At 39.8% G+C, this 19,508-nt stretch overlaps 1 protein-coding gene across 6 annotated transcripts in view; it reads left to right on the forward strand.

Moving 5' to 3' along the window:
• The first annotated feature begins 12,610 nt into the window (after positions 1–12,610).
• YAP1 (Yes1 associated transcriptional regulator) overlaps positions 12,611–19,508 on the forward strand; it is a 147,046-nt gene continuing 140,148 nt past the window's right edge. The window contains exons 1-2 of one of the 6 annotated variants that reach the window (XM_036028666.1): positions 12,611–13,304; positions 16,777–17,027. In XM_036028666.1, coding sequence (XP_035884559.1) covers positions 12,984–13,304; positions 16,777–17,027 — 572 coding nt within the window. In that variant the 5' untranslated portion in view covers positions 12,611–12,983. The remainder of the gene's footprint in view (positions 13,305–16,776; positions 17,028–19,508) is intronic. The other 5 variants (XM_036028668.1, XM_028514532.2, XM_028514534.2 and 2 more) reach the window with 5 other exon arrangements.

Raw genomic sequence — 19,508 nt, forward strand, 5'->3', positions numbered from 1 at the left:
AAATAAAGTCAAGCTGAATGAAAGACTTAAATACAAGTCGTGACACCATAAAAGTCCTAGAGGAAAACATAGGCAGGTAAATTTCAGATGTCCAAATGCAGCAATATTTTCACAGATACATCCTCTAGGGCAAGGAACATAAAGGAAAGAATAAACAAATGGGACTACATCAAACTGAAAGCTTCTGCATGGCTAAAGAAAACATAAACAAAATGGAAAGGGAATAAACCATATGGGAAAACATATTTGCCAATGATACCTCAGACAAGGGTTTGATCTCCAAAATATATAAAACACTCACACAACTCTATACCAGAAAGGCAAACAACCCAATTAAAAAATGGGCAAAGGACCTCAACAAACATTTCTCTAAGAAGGACCTACAGAGGGCCCATAAACACCTGAAAAAAATGCTCAACATCACTAGCCATTAAAGAAATGCAAATTAAAATCGCAATGAGGTACTACTTCACACCGGTCAGAATGGCAATCATTAATACATCAACAAGTGCTGGCAAGGTTGTAGAGAAAAGGGAATCCTAGTACACTGTTGCTGGGAATGCAGACTGGTGCAGCCACTGCAGAAAACAGTATGGAATTTCCTCAAAAAACTAAAACTAGAACTGCCTTTCAATCCAGTGATCCCACTGCTGGGACTATACCTTGAGAATCTTGAATCACCAATTCAAAAGAACCTATGCACCCCAATGTTCATAGCAGCTTTATTTACAAAAGCCAAGTGCTAGAAACAGCCTAAGGGACCATCAGTAAATGAGTGGATCTAAAAACAGTGGCACATTACACAATGGAATACTAGACAACAGAAAGAAAGAAGGAATTCCTACCCTTTTCAACAGCAGGGATGGAACTAGAGAGCATTATGCTAAGTGAAATAAGTCAGGCGGTGAAAGGTAAATACCATATGATCTCACTTGTAAGTGGAACCTAATGAACAAAATAAACAGAAAAGCAAAATAGAACCGGAGACTTGTAAATAAAGAACAAACCAGCAGTGACCCTCTAGTCACTGAGAGAGGGAAGGGGGGAATGGGTGTGGGACAATGAGGGGAATTGACTGTGGGAGTAGGGAGGATGGGGTAGGAGAGAACAATGGGAAAAAAGGTGGTGCAATTGTAACTGAACAACAGTAAAAAAAATCACTATAAAATAAAGGATTTAGGGATTTAGGATGAAGACTGCAGAACTTGGGACACTTACGTCTCATGAGCAAAAAAATAAATACAGAGGCAGAAGAACACAAGGTGGTTTGAGGGGGACATGAATACATCTGACTAGTTAGAACTGAAGAGTCTGGTTTAGGAGTTCTGGGTAATAACACAGAGAAGACAGATTAATGGGGAACTGGTCACTGAGGGCTGTGGGCACAAAGCTAAGAAATTTAAATCTTTTAAGCAGATGACATATAGCAGTCATTAAATACTTTTGAGCAGGGTAGTAGCATCATGAAAGTGATATTCTGGGAAGATCAGTCTGGCAGTGATGAATTGGGGTGAAGAAAGTCCAAAGTCCAAAGATCAAACAGGAGATTATAGTAGTTGTCGAAGCACATAATTGGCTGATCTAAATTAATAGTAATGGAAACCTTTTTGGGAATCATGAAGTATGTGACAATGGAATGCAGATTAGAAAAAAATGAAATATGGGCACCCAAAAGATTAGTGACTGGGTGAATTATGAAGTGTTGGGTATTTGAGGTACTGAGAACTGGGAAGTGGGAACCGTGGTAGGAAGATGTGGTCAGAGAGGGGAAATCCCTTGTCCTGACTTTCATTCCTGTCAGAGTCCATGCTCAACCAACTTTGGTCCTTACAACTTTGAAAACCTAGGTCCGAAGTTTCTAAAAACTGACTGGAGGCTTCTTATGAAAACTTAATCCTGAGGGCTTCTTAATCACCCAATTAATCAAGTGTTTGTTAAGAAGTTATATCACTCATTCTTCACAAATGTTTATTGATTACCTACTATGTGCTGGATACTTTCTAGGCACTGCAAATACAGCAATGAATAACACAGACAAGAATTCCTGTATTTGGGAGTGTACGTTCTAGTGCTCATAAACAGTGTCAGGTAGAAGGAGAGATAGAAATACCCAATTACTCTCAGGAAACTTGTTTTGTTGGAGACATGACATGCTCACATTTTAAAATATTTTCCAACCTGGTAAGTATGAAATAGTACTTATTATTTTAACTGCTCTGACTTTTTATATAAAGTAGAGCATTATTTTGTGTATTTCCATAAACATGTATTGATTCTGGTGGGCAATTTCAGGGTTGGGAACCACTGTTTTACTCTCTACTTTTTTCTAGTGTAAAAAAAGAGAGCGGGGGAGGGGTGGGGAATAGATAAAATAAAATTAAAAAAAAAACAAAGGAAAGAATAAAAGACAGGGAATTATGCTGTGCCTTACAGTAAAAGCTGCATTAATTAGCACTAAAAGCTGTATTTAGTGCCACATTTAGCAGTGTCCAACTGGCAAACTTCTAGCATTTGGTATACCTGATACCCTCTAACGTAAGTCTTCAATCTCCTGACTTGGCACACGTGTTAAAGTTCATTTGAATAGGCAGGCTAAACTGGATTTAAAAAGGTTGAAACTTACCATTCCCGTTTCTTATCCTTTTCATCTTTTCTTTTCTTTTGTTTTCTTTTCTTTCCTTTCTTTTTCTTTTTTCTTTTCTTTTGTTTTCTTTTCTTTCTTTCTTCTTTCTTTCTTTAAAAAGAAAAAAATGTCACTGGGCTTTAACAAACACTAAAAATCTGTAAATCATTTTTCTTTTCATTACTAGAAAGGTATGTGAGAGAAATAGTAAAATGGAAACCAACTATGACAATATAAATGAACTTTTATTCAACCAAGTTTTTACCATCACCCTTTATTCCTTTAACATATTGTAGAATAAAACTCTAATTTCTAAAATACTGCGTACGTATTAAATAAGGTTAAATATACCATGGATGTTCTGATCCTGGAGTGATCAGAGTCAAGGACGAACCACAATGAAAGGCTTCCTTGAGAAGGGAATTGAAATACTCCTTAAAAGAAATGACCTTTGTGGATTGGCTTAGAGAAAGAGTAATTTCTAAGAGAGAATGTTCCTTGCTATAGTGTAGAGGTAGAAAATACATGTGGTATTACCAGCTTCCTTGAACAGAGCAGCGAATGAGCTTAGAAAAGTAGATCATTCAACTAATGTCTATCGTGTCTAATAAATGGAGACTATCTGGACATCACCTGTATCTATTGAAAATAATCTTTCATATAGTTTAATATAATTATTGTCTTCCCTCAGTCTTTTTCCCTAAACAATCTCACTTCCTTAACCTTTATTCAATGCCTTGTTTCTCAATTCTTCAATCTTATTTCAGTCATGTAAGTCCTCTCTGAGTACCCCATGTTCTTCTCCACTCGTCAGTGTCACAACATGTCCGATATCCTGTCCAAGAAGTCATGTACATGCAATTGATTCAAGTTTGTGATGATCATTATTTACCTAATTTCGATGTGTAAAGTGTATAATTTAACATTAATTAGAAATACATTTTGTTTTAGGAACTCAAAAATTGAACTCTTAAAACGTGCATATGAATTTGTTGTGCTGCATTAGAATAGCAGCTTTTTAGAACTAAAAGGCAAAGGAGATCACTTAGCCCAGCTCTCTTCTTTTATACAAGGATTTGAGGTCTTAAGAAGGCTTTTTGCTCTGTCCAATATGGTAGTCACTAGCCATATATGAAATAGAAAATTCTATTCCTCAGTCACACTAGCCACATTTCAAGTACTCAGTAGCTACACATGTGGCTAGTAGCTCTGTGTTAGTGCAGATTCAGAACATTCCCCTCATTAGAGAAAGTTTAACTGGGCAGCACTGGGTTAAAAGACTTGCCCTAAGCTATAAAGCTCTTCAGTGACAGAACCAGAACTTCCAGTTCCTGGCTCTGGGATCCCACCATACCATTTTAAAAATGCAAAATATGATAAATTACTTATTCCATCCATAACATTTAAGTTTTTGTACAAAGCATTGTGCTAGGTATGGAGCCTGACCCCAACAAGATTTTAAGAAAATTACCTTAGGTTGGTTGTTACACATACGAAATTTCCTGAAGTTTTGAGTTGGACAGCAATGGTGAAAACGGCACTGGAGGGAAATGGGTGTAGAATCATGGAAGATTGATGGGAGTTGAAAAGACCGGATGGAGCCTGGGAGACCAGCCAGGAATTGAGGTGTGAGCTGACAAGTGTCTCATGCTTCTGGGAAGGTCAGAGGGACTGGAGACATTTCAGTAAATACACACACACACACACACACACACACACTTACACACATATACATTAAATAGCTGGAGGCCAGGAAGGAGACATAACTAAAACAACTGCCACAACCTATGTAGGCAGCAACCCACTTAAAGTAATTTGGTAACATTCACATCTTTCATATGACATGTGGCACACATGCAAAAATTGTTTTTAAAACCATTACATTAAAAACTAAATTTCTTGTGAGACTATACCAAACTCTCTGAAGTGTCTTTTGTTATCTAACTCATTTCTTCTTTAATTTAATGGTTTTAAAAACATTTTTGTGTCGCATGTCATGTTGTAGATATGCATATGTCAAAACAAAAGTCAGAGAGTGTTAAAACTATAAACAAATTGGAATTACTGCTTAAGAGATCTTTTGAAATAGGATTAATTGTCAGCTTTCAGGCAAGATTCAAGACATCATTTTTTGAGATACTTTACAACATGAATGTGACCAAATAAATAGATTATTTCCTTTTGTTTTTAAAGATTTTATTTATTTATTTATAGAGAGATAGGGGAGGCAGGGAGAAAGAGAGGGAGTGAAACATCAATGTGTGGTTGCCTCTAGCACACCCCATACTGGGGATGTGGCCTGCAACTCAGGCATGTGCCCTGACTAGGAATCAAACCAGCGATGCTTTGGTTCACAGGCCTGCGCTCAATCCACTGAGCTACACCAGCCAGGATTAGATTATTTTCAATGATCACAAACATGTTATATATCAGCTATAGGTATTTATGGAATAAATAATGAGATTAAAGGGATATTTATCCATAAAATGGTGAAGGTATTTACCTTGATGCATAATGTTGACAAAATAATATATTTAATATTCATAGAATATTACAAAATGTGGAATATAATATAGCGTTCTCAAACATAAGCTTGCATCAGAATCACCTACAGGGACTTGTTAAAACCCAGATTGCTATGTCTACCTCCAGAGTTTCTGATTCAGTTAGGTCTGGGTTAGAGCCTGAAAATTTATATTTCTAACAAGTTTACACTAATGCTGATGCTGGTTTGCAGACCACACCCTGAGAACCATTGGTGGGTAGTATAATATGTTTAGTATTTTTAGAAGATATGTAAAATAAGCTTATTAGCCAAAATGCATCTATTGTGGTATAGTATGAAATACATATATATGCATATATGTACATGTATATATACATACACAAACACACACATATATAAAAAATTTGAAAGGAGTGGGTCTCTCTCTAATAGGCCTGACAGGTCCTCCAACATGCCAAAAGAACAAGATTGAGCAAGTTACCTGTCCCCTCAAACCTTTCTGGAAGATTGTCATATTCCTGGTGTATTGCTTATCAGTTTAAGCAACTAGCTCACCCAGATAGTAACAAGTAGAATTGCTCATAAATATTTTTTTCTGCTATCAGGGAAAAGTGTCCACTATACAACCAGTGTCAGAGACACCAATTTAAATGAGTGAAAAGTTGGCATAATTTTTTTACAAAGAAGTATTGTCATAGACTGCGGCTTATCTCTCTTCTATCCCCATGCCAACTGATATTGTGTAATTAAACAGGGGTGAATGTGATCTTGGGGTTTTAAATTATTGTTTTTACATGTAGATGTTCATTTCCCAAGTGCTTGAAAATTGCATATTCTCTAAAACTGGTAAAAGTAAAGCCCTGGTTGGGTAGTTCAGGTGGTTAGAGCATCATCCCAATACACCAACGTTGCAGGTTTAATTCCTAATCAGGGTGCATTTAAGAATCAACCAATAAACGCATAAATGAATGGAACAACAAATCAATGTCTCTCTCTCCCCCCTTCCTCTTTCTTTCTAAAATGAATAAATAAAAATATTAAAAATAAATATAAAATACAAGTATAAAATAGGTGACACTTTGAGACTTTGTCTTTCTTAAACTTACCATAGCTATAGCCTAGGAAAAAACCCCAGTCTAATACCACTTATTGTTACATACCTCAGAGAAATGGATTTTGAATAAGTGAAATACCTCAGGAGTTGCAGAATCTACCCTTTAGTTGAGTATATGGTTGAGCCAGGACTCTGTCTTCAAACCTCTATCTGTATGCTAATTTTCTTCTTCAATTTTGATAATACCTATTAAACTAGACCAATAATTTGTAGTAGTTTTTGAAATTTTTTTAAAGTGAGTAGTTTACAACTATAAATTAGAGGTAGGGCTATGAGATTTGAGATTTCCTTCTATCTATCACTAGACTGAAAAACAGTTTTTAAAACCAACAAGGCTCCTTATTACCATATTACTTATTGTTCATAGTTATTTCTAGCTATTGCAGAGAGATCTTCTTCAAGCCAGAGTCTAGTTCATAATTATTATTGGTCTCTAGTGTGGAACATGGACAAGAATCGCCAAAGGCTGTGGTAATAAACATTTTATATTTGAGAATTCAGAACATGAATTAGAATGAAAATAATGTCAGGGCTATGTTAATTCACAAGCATACACAAAATATCTTCTAAATATTGAAGTGGAGAACTCTGAAATAATATCTTCAGAGTTGCCAGTCAAATTCTGTTAGGTCAAGGAGAACTTTTCTTCTGCAAACTGTTCTTAATTCCTTATCATGTAATCATACCCAGTCAATTTCAGGCTTTCTTAATCCACATAATAAAATAAAAACTCATTCACGCTTCTTATTTTATTTATTTAATCCTCATTATTTTCTATGAAATAGGTATTATTATACCAATTACTGCCATTTCCTGGCACATAATAAGCACTTTACAAGTACTTATACAACTGTTTCATCTTAATTTTATCCACTCCATGCCAGACATATAGTTAGCAGAGTGAGAAGATCCAGAAACAGAAGGGAATAAGCAGAAGCTTTGAGGCTATTGAAGCCAAGAGCAAACAAAAATCATGAGGAAAAGAGGCAAGGCCTTCTCTAGTTTTAGCAGCAAGGGTAGCTGATTCCCAGCAGTGGATTACTATGACAGGGAATTTACAGAGTGATTGATTCTTGGGGATTAGGAGATCACCGCCAATGTAGTTAGAATTACAGTGAATCCTGAGCAATACACAGAGCTTCACAAAGCCCAGCAACACGTGCTAGGTCTGTTTCTCCCTTTCTCTCTGTGAATTCTTAAGTTAGACCCTCATTAACTGAGGTAAACTATGTCCCTTGCAGTACGAAAAGCCTTAAAAAGTATATTGTCCAGTAATTTGTTTCTAAACTCCTTTGGAATGAAAGGCTGATTCTTTACACTTCCAATCTGACTCTCCACAGACCAACCCAGCTTTGTCCTTAACGTTTGTAAGACTACATCACCCTAAATCAGAATTTATTGATCAAAAATATAAATAAAATACTCCATAAATGACAGGGTTCCTACACCCCCTTATACCACATTCACAAATTTGTCAATAACTCTTTTGAACTGTCTTAAATTAAACACAATATTCCTGATGGGGTGTTTGAGCTCTGGAATCAGAAATGTCAGTTCAAATTCAATTCAGTTCTATCATATACTAGCAGTACAACTTCGGGCAAGTTATTTAACTCCTTTGTGCCTCAGTTTCTTCATCTGTAAGACATTTTAGTTTTAATTTTAAAGAATTGTTACAAGGACTGAATGAGATACTCCATTTAGAGTATTTAGAACAATGTCTTGCGCAATGGTAACTGTTACTTTTACTTCATCAAGAACACCTGAAAATTCAAGAAAATTCATTAGTGTTTATTAAATGTTGTACATTCTTAGATATATGATAAATATCTGTCTGGCCTGTGGAAACTGAATTTTCAGAATTTGAATCATGACCTCAAGTTAGCTGTTTGAGATTCAAAACCATACCTCTACTCTTGGGCTCTGGGTTACCTCCTTAGCTTTCTCCCTTCCTTCTTTTCTGTATTTACTGAGTTCCTATTGTTAACCATTGCTGGCATGGGGATAAAGAGATGGGAGAAATTGTTGCAGATACACCCAGAGTGGTGTTGAGGACACAGACACATAAACAATTACAACGAACTGTGGTAAATGCCATGTTGGAGGTGGTGGGTGGATTCTGTGAGAACCTGGAGAAGCCTTTCACATAGTGTGTGGGGTGGGGACCAATGAGAAGGGGAGAGCCAAAGAGGGCTTTGTGTTAGAGGTAGATACATGGGTTGAAGGTTAAGTACTAAGGCAAACCAGGAGAAAAGGGAGTTCCAAACAGCAAGAACATCTTCAGAGGGCAAAGGATGAGAGGAAAAATGGCTGATACAAGGAACCACAAGTGGTTCAGTATGCCTGGAAAGCATAACACTAACAGGTGAGTTGCAAGACATCAGTTGAGGAGATCAGTTGGGGTGTAGAATGCCTAAGAACCTTATATTCCATGGTAAGGGGTTTAAATTTGTCTTGAATGATTTCACACCATGATCAGACATGCATGTTAGAAAGATCACTCTGACATTAGAAGTCTGATAGAGCCATGTAAAACTAGAAGCAGGGACATGATTTTTGAATCATGGGAATCAAAATCATGACTTTTGAGGCTCTGTAAAACATGAAGGGAAGTAGAAATGGACATGGAGATGGGCAGCAGACTTTCAGAGATCTGAAAGAACATTAACATAAATTGTTAACTAGCTGGATGTAAGTGATGTAAAGGGAAGTGATTAAGAGGACACTGTTTTATAGCTTGAATAAGGGAGTGGATCATGATGCCATTAACTGAGATGGTGAATCAGAGAGAGGATGTGGCTTGGGAGGGTGTGTGTGTGGTTGGAGGTGGAAGAGGGTAGAGGTAAAGAGTTCAGTTTTGGATGTGTTGAGTCAGAGGGTAAATGAACAAAAGGTGAGGAAGAAAAGAACAAGCACGTGGACTGTTCTTTCCAAAAATGTACATGTGCAGGGAAAGGCTTATATGAATGATTCTGTGGGTTCAAGGAAAGATTTTTAGGGGTTTTGTGCATGGTGACCTCCATTCTCTGAGCAGTTGGAGGTGATGTGATTTTCTGAAGCGTGGGTGGATGATGAATAATCATGATGAGGAGAGTGGTAAAGTGATCCTATGAATGAGAAGCTGATTGCAAACACAGGGAAACATGGTTAGAAATGATAAATATGAAAGGACACCAATTCACTCACTTGAGAGATTCCCTACAACTTTCCCTGGGAACCTGGGTGTCAGGCAGGCTTTTCAGACTGAGAGGGCTGAATATTTCTTTTCAAACACCCAGTATACTCTAGCATGCTAGAATGCCAAGAGAGGGTTATAAAACCAAGGTATGTTTCAAATGTCTACACTTAACAAATTAATGCTTTTAACACACAATGATTACAAGGCAATGTAATTGTGCTGTTCACCAGATAATTACAGAATTTACTTAAAATATTAATTCATAATGCATTACAGAGTGTCATTTGGTAATAGGACAAAGTTTAAAATTCTACAATGGATTTTTCTTCTAATTGTGTTGGTATATCTTTGGGATGATAGTATATTCTCGGTTCGACAAAATGTCAAAAGCTTTTCATTGAAGCTTTCAATAAATGTGGGGCCCAGGACCCCACAAGCTTTAGATGTTGGGACAGAAAAGACAGATGACTAGATTAATAGTTTAGAAGATTCAGTTCATTGAACTACATGGGGCAATGGAATTGCAGGCATAGATGGTTATGATGTTGAGGCAATGAGTTATGATTTCTAAACTGAATTGAGAAAGAAATGAAATTAGGGAGGAGTGATAAGTTGGTAAGAAAGAGAGGTTAACAATAAGGGAGGTTTGAGTGATGAAACCAGAGAACCAAATGCTATTAAGAGAATAGTATTATGTAGTTTGATTTCACAGCTGAAGTATTTCTGGATGATAATGGGGTGTGGACATAGGAGTAGGTGGCTAATGTGGAGTGAAGATGAGGGTCTGCTGTAGTTGAGAGGGCTAGCGTTTTGTGACATGGACATTGAAAACGACCCAGGATAATGGTGGGTCTTTGTATGGAGACTCCCTATCCTAAGGTGCCTTAAATTGATAACTGCTCCAAAAGTGGGCCTAGAGCAGAAGAGAGGGGACAAAGGGTTGAATACATGTTATCACTATCCCACACTAACCTGTGATTGAAATTTTGTAGATGCGGTATAGTAAATTGCAAAATCTTAGTTGATACTACAGAGGTGCTTACAGAACATAAAATCACTCTGAACAGCCTTTCAATCCACTTATCAAAGCAATTTTGTTCTCATTTTAATGGCAGGTGAAACAATATTGAACAAAGCAACCTCTGCTGTACCCTAAGCTCTTTAATTATAGTGTTCATAGTAGTATACGCTCTAGTTAAGGGACAGCTTCTATTACAATCCCAGGTTTTTAATCTCTTTGGGTCTTAATTTTTTTTTCAGTTAAAGTTTTTAATGTATAGTTTCTGTTCAAAAGCTTTGTGTGGATTGCTTACTGGACGTGAAAGAGACTGCCAACAGGATCCTGAGGGGGGCTGCTGCAAAGGAGAGGCCATGTCGCTGCATGTGGAGTAATCTATGAACATGGACAATGATAGCTGACATTTATACAGAACTCATTACAGGCAAAACCTGGGCTAAGTACTCACTTTATGTCCATTGATTCATTTAATGCCTCAACATATGAAGTAGCTGTTATTACCCCTGACCACAATATTAAAGAAGTTAAAAGAACAGAAAATAAGCAACTTGTCCAATGTCTCACAGCTGGTAAATGGTGGAACTGGGATCTGAACTCAAATCTCTGTAACTCCAGAACCCACAAGTTTATGGTTAAATGCACTTGACATTTTGGTATGGGGGTGGAGATAAATCTCAGGAGTGTCAGGGGTTTCACTGAGGGGGATTCATTTCTTCTGATGAAATTGAGGTCCACAGCAGTTGACTAGGACCTTGTTTTAGAATCTTGAGGGACTGAAGCCACTTCCCCCTGACCCCACCTTCCCACACCAAGTGATACAGATCCTTCCTCAGAATTCTCTTGGGCATGTCCTGGCTGGCGGGAGATTGCCTTTTCCCGGGGTATATTCTCTAGCTTAAACCTATTTCTACATTTGTTACACTAGCATTGCAGACAAACTCTTTAAGACAAGAAACTAGGTTTGTTTAGAATAGGTTAGTGGATTTAAAATCAGAGATATTGCATAATCCTGTGAATATACTAAAAACATCGTCTTGCTTAGAGTTAACTGTATAGTATGTTTCTATCTCAATAAAGCTGCTTATTTTAAAAATCAGAATGAATGGATTGAACTTTTTTTTCATTGATTTTAATGATTTCAAATAGACTCCTTGCACTGCCACAGAGAACCAGGTGCCTGGGGTGTGCTCCTCTCCTATTCATTTGTTATTCAGTCGACATCCACCGAGTTCACCCTTGTGCCAGGCACAGGGATAAGAAAGACGGGTGTGGGGGTGGATTCCCATACCCTTGAGGATGAGAGGCAGGTATACAGAGGAATGCTTGCAGCTGAAGCACTGGTTTTTTTTCTGCTGAGGTTTTCATAACTGTGTTTCAAGTTTCACTGCTAAGAAGGTTTTCATTTTTAAAAAAAGCAATTTTGTTTTTCTAGTAATCTCAAAGCTTCACATTACCGTAATCGATTATCCCTTTGAAGGGGGGTTGCGTATTACACAATAAAAAATCAAGTTAATGTTAAAAACTAAATGGACCCTCATTTAAGTCAGCAGCCTGTTAATGCGTATCTATTTTAACCCCAACCTATCCTTGAGGCTTTAAGCCTGCACGGCCCTTCAGCTGGTCTAGTTAAGCTAACAGAGGGAGAGTTTAAGTGTTTCTACACGACCCCTCCAGACTGCTTTCGGCCTTAGCCATTTCGCATCTCGGGGTGAACTGCAAACCCTTGAAGTCTTTCCCAAGGAACTGGCCGGGAAAGCGCCAGGCTGGGAGGGAGGACTTCCTGCGGCCAAGGGCTGCCGTGCTCTCCGCAGAGCCCGAGCTCCGACCCAGACTGGACTCCACGTTGGTCATCGAGTCTTCACAGGAGAACTCTGGCCGGGTCCCGGGAAGCCCCTGCAGAGGCCTGAACTGGGCGAATCGGTCACTCGCGGCAAGGAGGGGCGTTGGAGGGCGGGAGTCTGCTGGAATGCAGCAACTTGCTGAGGAAAGTTTACCTCGGCTGCCGGCCCGGATCCAGTGCGGGCGGGCGCGCAGAGGAAGGAAGAGCCGGGAGGAGGCGGAGCCGGCGAGCGGCTCGGGCGGGCGGTTCTCTCAACTTTAGTTTTGGCGTCTGAGGCGAGTTTCTGTCTCAGTCGGACGCTGCTGCCGCCGGGGAAAAGAAAGGGAGGAAGGAAGGAACAAGAAAAGGAAGTAAAAGAGAAAGGGGGAGGGGACAGGCAAGTTGCTGTCCGGCATCCGTCTAGGGAGTGAAGGAAAAAAGTTCTCAGGCGCCGCAGGTCCCGGTTTCTCGCAGCCCCTCCCGAGGCGCAGCCGCCAGACCAGTGGAGCCGGGGCGCAGGGCGGGGGCGGAGGCGCCGGGGCGGGGGATGCGGGGCCGCCGCGCAGCCCCCCGGCCCTGAGAGCGTAGAGAGCGTTGCTCCCGCCGTCCAGAACAGCCCGGCCCGCAGCCCTTATCGCTTCTCGCGTCTGGGCTCGTCGAGCCGGGGCGCGCGGGCGGAGCCCTCGCCCGCCTGGTCCGGGTGCGCTTCGGGGTAGGCAGAAACCATGGATCCCGGGCAGCAGCCGCCGCCTCAGCCAGCCCCCCAGGGCCAAGGGCAGCCGCCCGCGCAGCCCCCACAGGGGCAGGGCCCGCCGTCCGGACCCGGGCAGCCGACACCCCCAGGGTCCCAGGCGGCGCCGCAGGCCCCCCCGGCCGGACACCAGATCGTGCACGTCCGAGGGGACTCGGAGACCGACCTGGAGGCGCTTTTCAACGCCGTCATGAACCCCAAGACGGCCAACGTTCCCCAGACCGTGCCCATGAGGCTCCGGAAGCTGCCTGACTCCTTCTTCAAGCCTCCAGAGCCCAAATCCCACTCCCGACAGGTAACTTCGCTGCTCTTCTGCCCACGTCCCCGTTGGGCGGGTCCCGAGCCCGGGGGCGCTCGGAAGCAGCGGCGTCCAGCCCTGGCCGGGAGAGGGGGGTCCGGGAGCTCTAGCCGGTCAGGGATCGGGGGTGGTCTCCCGATGAGTGGAGAAACTGGAGGCATCCTCTGGGCCAGAGTTACCGGCTCCCCGCTTCTCCCGGAGTCCGGGGCCGAGATTTGTTTTTCCCTTCGGAGTTTCTCTGCGGTTGCAGCCGCGGGGGGCGTGCTTTCCCCTTCCTTTCTTTTTTCCTGGGGTTCCCGAGAGGTTGGCGGGGGAGGTGGGTAGGAAGGAAGGGGGTGGGGAGAGTCGGCCCGGGCCGCGGTGGGCTTGCACAATGCGCGCGCCTCCGCGCGCTCAGCACCTTCGCTCCCGCCGCCGCTGCCGCCGCAATGCTGGGGGAGGGGGAGGGGGGCCTCTGGCATTTGTGTGTGGGTGAGTTGCCAGCGGCGGCCGAGTTTGTGAAGTTGAGCCTCGACACCCCCCCCCCCCCTTTCCTTCGGGGCCTCTCGGTCCGCTTCAGTCTCCTGGGGAGTCAAATAATTGTTCTCTTGTTTTCCAGTGTTGATTAGGGGTGGGGGTAGAACTAGTCCCTTCAGTTTCTTGCTCTTTCTCCCCCTTCCCCTCCCCCTCCCGAAAGCATTTATTTTCCTCGCGGCCCCGGCGCTTTCTGAATACTGGATCCAGACTTTCCTGGAAGTTGTTTATAGAGTTAGTACTCTCACCCCTTTGCTTCACTTGTGCTTTGGAACTAAGGGAGGCTTGCTCTTATCAAACATAGTAGGTTCACGTGTTGGTTTCCCAATTGTAGACTATTATTTACAGTCTGCTGAAATGCTTTTAAATTAGCCACATCTGCACGTTGCGTAGGACCTGAGTTGCGCTTTACTCTGCCATGGTTTTAACACAACTCTTTGATAATACATTGCAGGTTGACTCATAGGCCCAGTCCTGCCTAGTTCAGCTGTGATTAAAAGTTACTGTTGGGGAAGCGATGACTAATTCGAGGCTCGCCATTACTTTTTAATTCTTATTGAGGATATGAACATGGCTGTTACACATACACAGCGTTCGATTATTTTGTCGATTTGATGCAACAAGAAGTGAAACTATTATAAAAGTGTTAACATTCCGACAGGTCCCAGATTTGTTTAGTGTAGGTTTTACTTTCTTTCTTAACCTTTTTTTTTTAAGAACTTGCTTCAGGCTAAACTTCAATTTAGGAACTTTGCCCGAAAGTTAATTGGTTTTCCAAATACTCCAATGTAGTTAGTCCACTTGGGCTGTAACTTGAGTGAAAAGCAGAGGTATCGCCCCTATCCTCCCCCCCCCCCCCCCCTCGCCTCCTTCATTCCCCTACCTATTTGCAAGCCTGTTGTATGTTCTGCTGAAAACCAAGGGATTTTGGAATTTAGAAAAACTCACTTAACCTGCTGACAAAAACCTGGGTTAAGAAGGAGGAAGTAAAAACAATTTAGCTGCTTTCCTGAAACACTTCATGTGAGAAGTAGGCTTTATGCCTTTTTCTCTTAACCCTGGAAGTGGGTTTCTGGACTCATTATGGGTAAATGTGTGCTGGCATTGCACCCCACGGGCTACACGGCTCTGCTGCTGGTTAATGTGTTTTGAAAGTATAATACACATAACAGATTGAATTCCCCATTTTGTGGCACCTATAAGCCAAAAAGAATTGCAACTGAAAAGTATACTTATTCTTCTAGTAAATAATTGTACAATTTATATCCAGCAGTTTATGGATTTATACAGTGGTCTTAGTTTTGTTAATAGTAAGTTTCTTAACTATTGTGCATCTGTAAGTTTGACTTTTATATCTGCTAATGATTTCCTAATTGAAATATATTCTGATTGGAAACTCAGAAATGTACATGACTTTGAGGCATAAATGCCTCTTCTAATTGCTTCTCGTTTCCCTTCCTTACATAAAGGAAATTCTAACTTTTTGATCATCAACCACTAATTCTAACAGTGGAATTTAAATAACATATGAACAGTGTGAATATGGGTTGTAAACACTATTATTCACAAAGTAATGGATACAAAAATCAATCATATGTAATATCCATTTTTTTCACCATGAAAAAAGCTACTTTACAGATGAGAGAACTGAGACAGATTAAGATATTTACACTAGCCAGTTTTGACTGGAACCTAGACCTTTGGCATCTGAGTACAGAATTTTTTTTCTGCTGTTACACAGTGGTAAATATGTAAGTGTGTAAGCTCTTGAGTTATATTGTAATTGAACTGTTGACATTTTTATCATCTAGGTACAAATACGTGGTTGGGTTTTTATTTCATGCATTTGGGTGGCTTTGCTACTTCTAAATCTAATGCATTTGTTAAAAGTTGTGTAACTTGTGATTGTTTTATTGATGGCATTTGTCTATAATGAGAAAAAAGATGACAGTTGTGTTTAGGGCCTGGCTTAGAAAAAAAATAACTACTTAAAAACTAGTAAAAAAATAACCTTGCATAGTTATTATTTTCTTTGGGTTGTGTTTATACCTGAAACATTTTTTTAAAAAATCTTATTTATTGATTGAGAGAGAGGGAAACACTGATTTGTTGTTCCATTTATTCATACATTCATTGGTTGACTGTCTTGTATGTGACCTGACTGGGGATTGAACCTGCAACTTTGGCTTATTGGAAGGGAGTATACTGTAACCCAGGGGTTCCCAGTCCCCGGGCCATGGACCTTCCTGGTCCCTGTCCATGGCCTTTTAGGACCGGGGCTACAGAGCCATCCCCCTACCCCCTGCTGTCTGTGGAAAAATTGTCTTCCACAAAATCAGTCCCTGGTGCCAAAAAGGTTGGGGACTTATGTTAACCAACTGAGATACCTGACCAGGGCCCTGGAACATTTTAGAGCTTGGAAAAGCACCCATACTGCATTGGCCTTATAGAAATTAGGTTGTAAAATTCAACATTTATTGTTTTATGGATGTTTTCTAATTCTGTACGATTTGCCTTTAAAATATGTAGAAAGCACATCAAATATCTAGTGGGTAGAGAATTTGCTAACATGGATTGCTGATTGATAAAATTACCTGTGTTTGTAAGAGTATATATTAAAATTACTTAAACCATTTCAAAATACCCTTCTGCAAACCTATATTCCTCTGTGTCAGATGTTGAGATTTGCCATTGGTACCCAGATATTTGGTTGCAATGGAAATCTATCTAGGAAATTTAAAGGGACTATTTAAAAAGGTAGTTCAGTTGATTGGAGCACTCCCTGATACACCAAGGTGGTGAGTTCCATCTCCAGTCAGGGCACATACAAAAGTCAACCAGTGAATGCATAAATAAGAGGAATAATGTATTGATGTTCCTCTCTCACTCAAATCAGTAAACAAGAAATTAAAAAAAATACAATTTTAAAGAAGTTTTCATTTTAATATTCCCATAGGCCAGTACTGATGCAGGCAGTGCAGGAGCCCTGACTCCACAGCATGTTCGAGCTCATTCCTCTCCAGCTTCCCTGCAGCTGGGAGCTGTGTCTCCTGGGACACTGACCCCCACTGGAGTGGTCTCTGGCCCAGCAGCCACACCCACTGCTCAACACCTTCGGCAGTCTTCATTTGAAATACCTGATGATGTACCTCTGCCAGCAGGCTGGGAGATGGCGAAGACATCTTCTGGTCAGAGATACTTCTTAAAGTAAGTGAAAATAATAGAGGGAGAGACTTTTCTAAGGAAAATGTATTTTGGAAGACAATAAAATGGTATGAAGAATTAAAATGTCATTTATTTTTATATCAATAGTTCTGTCATGTTCAGTTACAGCTTCATAATTTTTTTGTTTGGTATGATGTAAATACCTTCTTTAGCTTGGGTAAATTTTGAATGCTTGATTCATTCTTGTTGCAGAGCCTTTTAATAATCTCTTGTGGCAATTTGGATATTCTCATTTTGAGTTTGTGCCAGACCTATTAATTAACCTAGTTCAGAACTGAAAGAATACCATGGAAAAATTTCAGATTGTGAGAATTATAGGGCTAACATAGTCTTATGAAATATGAAACATAGTCATATCTTTTTAGATATTTTGTTAGAGAAGAACAAAATAAGTAGGACTTCTTTGGGTGTCTACTTTTACAGTATTTTAGATTGTAAAATGACAAACTTTTAGCTGCAGTTTGATGTGATTTATTGGGTAACTGCCCCATCCAGCCCACAAAATGTAACGAGAAACAGAATTTTCAGGTTTAATATACAATCTCTTACTGGCAGACTTCTTTCAAACTAGCAGGTCTTCAAAATCAAATTCATCCTCTCTGGGAAAACAAGAACAAGGCCACTGGTTCATTTATTTTTATCAGACTTTCTGTCTTTAACAAAATGGTAAAATTTCATTAAAGCTGAAAAGATCAAAATAGAATTTTATCCCCTCCTGCTTTGGAATTATAGATAAGACCTTAATAATTTTTTTATCTGGCTTGTTTAAATGTATACAAAACATTTTCTAAAAGTAGTTATTACAGACTGAAATTGTTGTTTAAAAGAGTAGTTATTTGGTAATATTTAATCAGGTAGTATTTTCAGTTTTAATAAAGTAAAAAACAAACTGTTATTGAGATTTGTCTTGACCATGTACTCCTAAAGTAAATGTAATATTTATTAGATCAGATAATACAATTAATGATATTGTTTTATTGTGTGAGTCTTAGTATTTTATATTAATTGGCTTTTAGGGTAGGTTGTTATTTTGTAATGTAAGATACAGTTTTGTGACAGGCTTATTTAGGAGATAAGCAGGGGAAAAATTTTGATCTTGAAATGTTTCTGCAGTTTTTTACCCCCTTTCCTGCACTTTTTTTCTTTTAATTCGTTTTCTGGTGTCCTGGTATCCATTTCAAAGGGTCAGGTTTCAACCAGAACAATAAAGGGCCTGAGACTGGAAAGTACATACAAGTCTGGCAAACTCATCTGAAGGAGCAAGATCATTTCTTCTCAAGCAGACATCCAAAGTAAATGATTGAAAGAGTTGCTAGCTGTGAGGATGTGTCTTTAAGGGAAAAGGAGTGGAAACAAAACAGGTTGTTGGTGGGGGTAGGGGGAGGAAGGCTGTACTTCTTTTGAACCTCTCCCTGCTGGGTCACATGCTGACCTGGGAAGATTTTTAAACAGCTTAATAGCCTGCTTGCCTTCTTTCTTTGGTTGATTCTGTAGCTGAAAGTATAAGGTTAAAGAGCAACATTTATGCTCTCCTTAGTCTTTTGTGTCTTCTAATAATTGTTTATTGGTGATACCTGCCTACATTTTCATTATGAATGATCTTTTTGTTTTGAGCTGAAATGAATGTTATATAATTTATTTTTTAAAGTCTCCAGTGGTTCTTCCTTTGAGAAGTGTTTCTCTTAAAGATATTGATACAGAAGGATTAATGAAGAATGTATACACATACCCACCGCATCACTCTGAACACCCTATCTCTAGTGGGGGCTGGGGGGGTGGTAAATCAGGCCAAAGTGATATAAAAATTACAAATTTAGAGTAATGGTTGCAGGAGTGGACAGAAGCTTACCTGGAAAAAGAAAAAAACCCTGGGAAAAAAGATATAAACATATTGTTCAAGATTTTTTAATTTCACTATTTGAAAGTTGCTAAGAGAGTAAATCTTAAAAGTTGTCATAAAAAATTCTGTAACTGTATGGTAACATGTTAAATAGACCTAAAAAATGGGGGAAAATATTTTTGAGGGACTTTCGTGTGGCAGTAAAATTAGGCTTATATATTAAGAAATATGAAGATTTTTTGACTCAGTGGAATAATTTTCTCATAGGTTTGTTGGTACCTGTCAGGAATTATAGAGAGGGCTCCTAAAAATTGGATGTAGAAGATGGATATTATTCTTCTAAAGAGTATCTGCTTTATGAACAGTATGCAATTTGGAAAACGTTGCAAGAAGATTAGTTTACATCCAGTTGTAAGCTACTTCCATAATGATATGGGCTCTATGAGTTATCATAAACAACTTATTTTTGTATACTGCACAGGTAAGTATGGACAGGTTAATCTGTCCATACTCTGAGTCAAAGATGATGAATGAAGCTTTCAGAGCCAAGTTGCTTCTGTCAAAGTTCATTTTTTATTCTAGTTTTGATATTTTAAATTCAGGCTCTCTTTGCAATCAATGCT

The sequence above is a fragment of the Phyllostomus discolor genome, chromosome 6, assembly GCF_004126475.2.
Source record: "Phyllostomus discolor isolate MPI-MPIP mPhyDis1 chromosome 6, mPhyDis1.pri.v3, whole genome shotgun sequence".
Lineage (NCBI taxonomy): Eukaryota > Metazoa > Chordata > Mammalia > Chiroptera > Phyllostomidae > Phyllostomus > Phyllostomus discolor.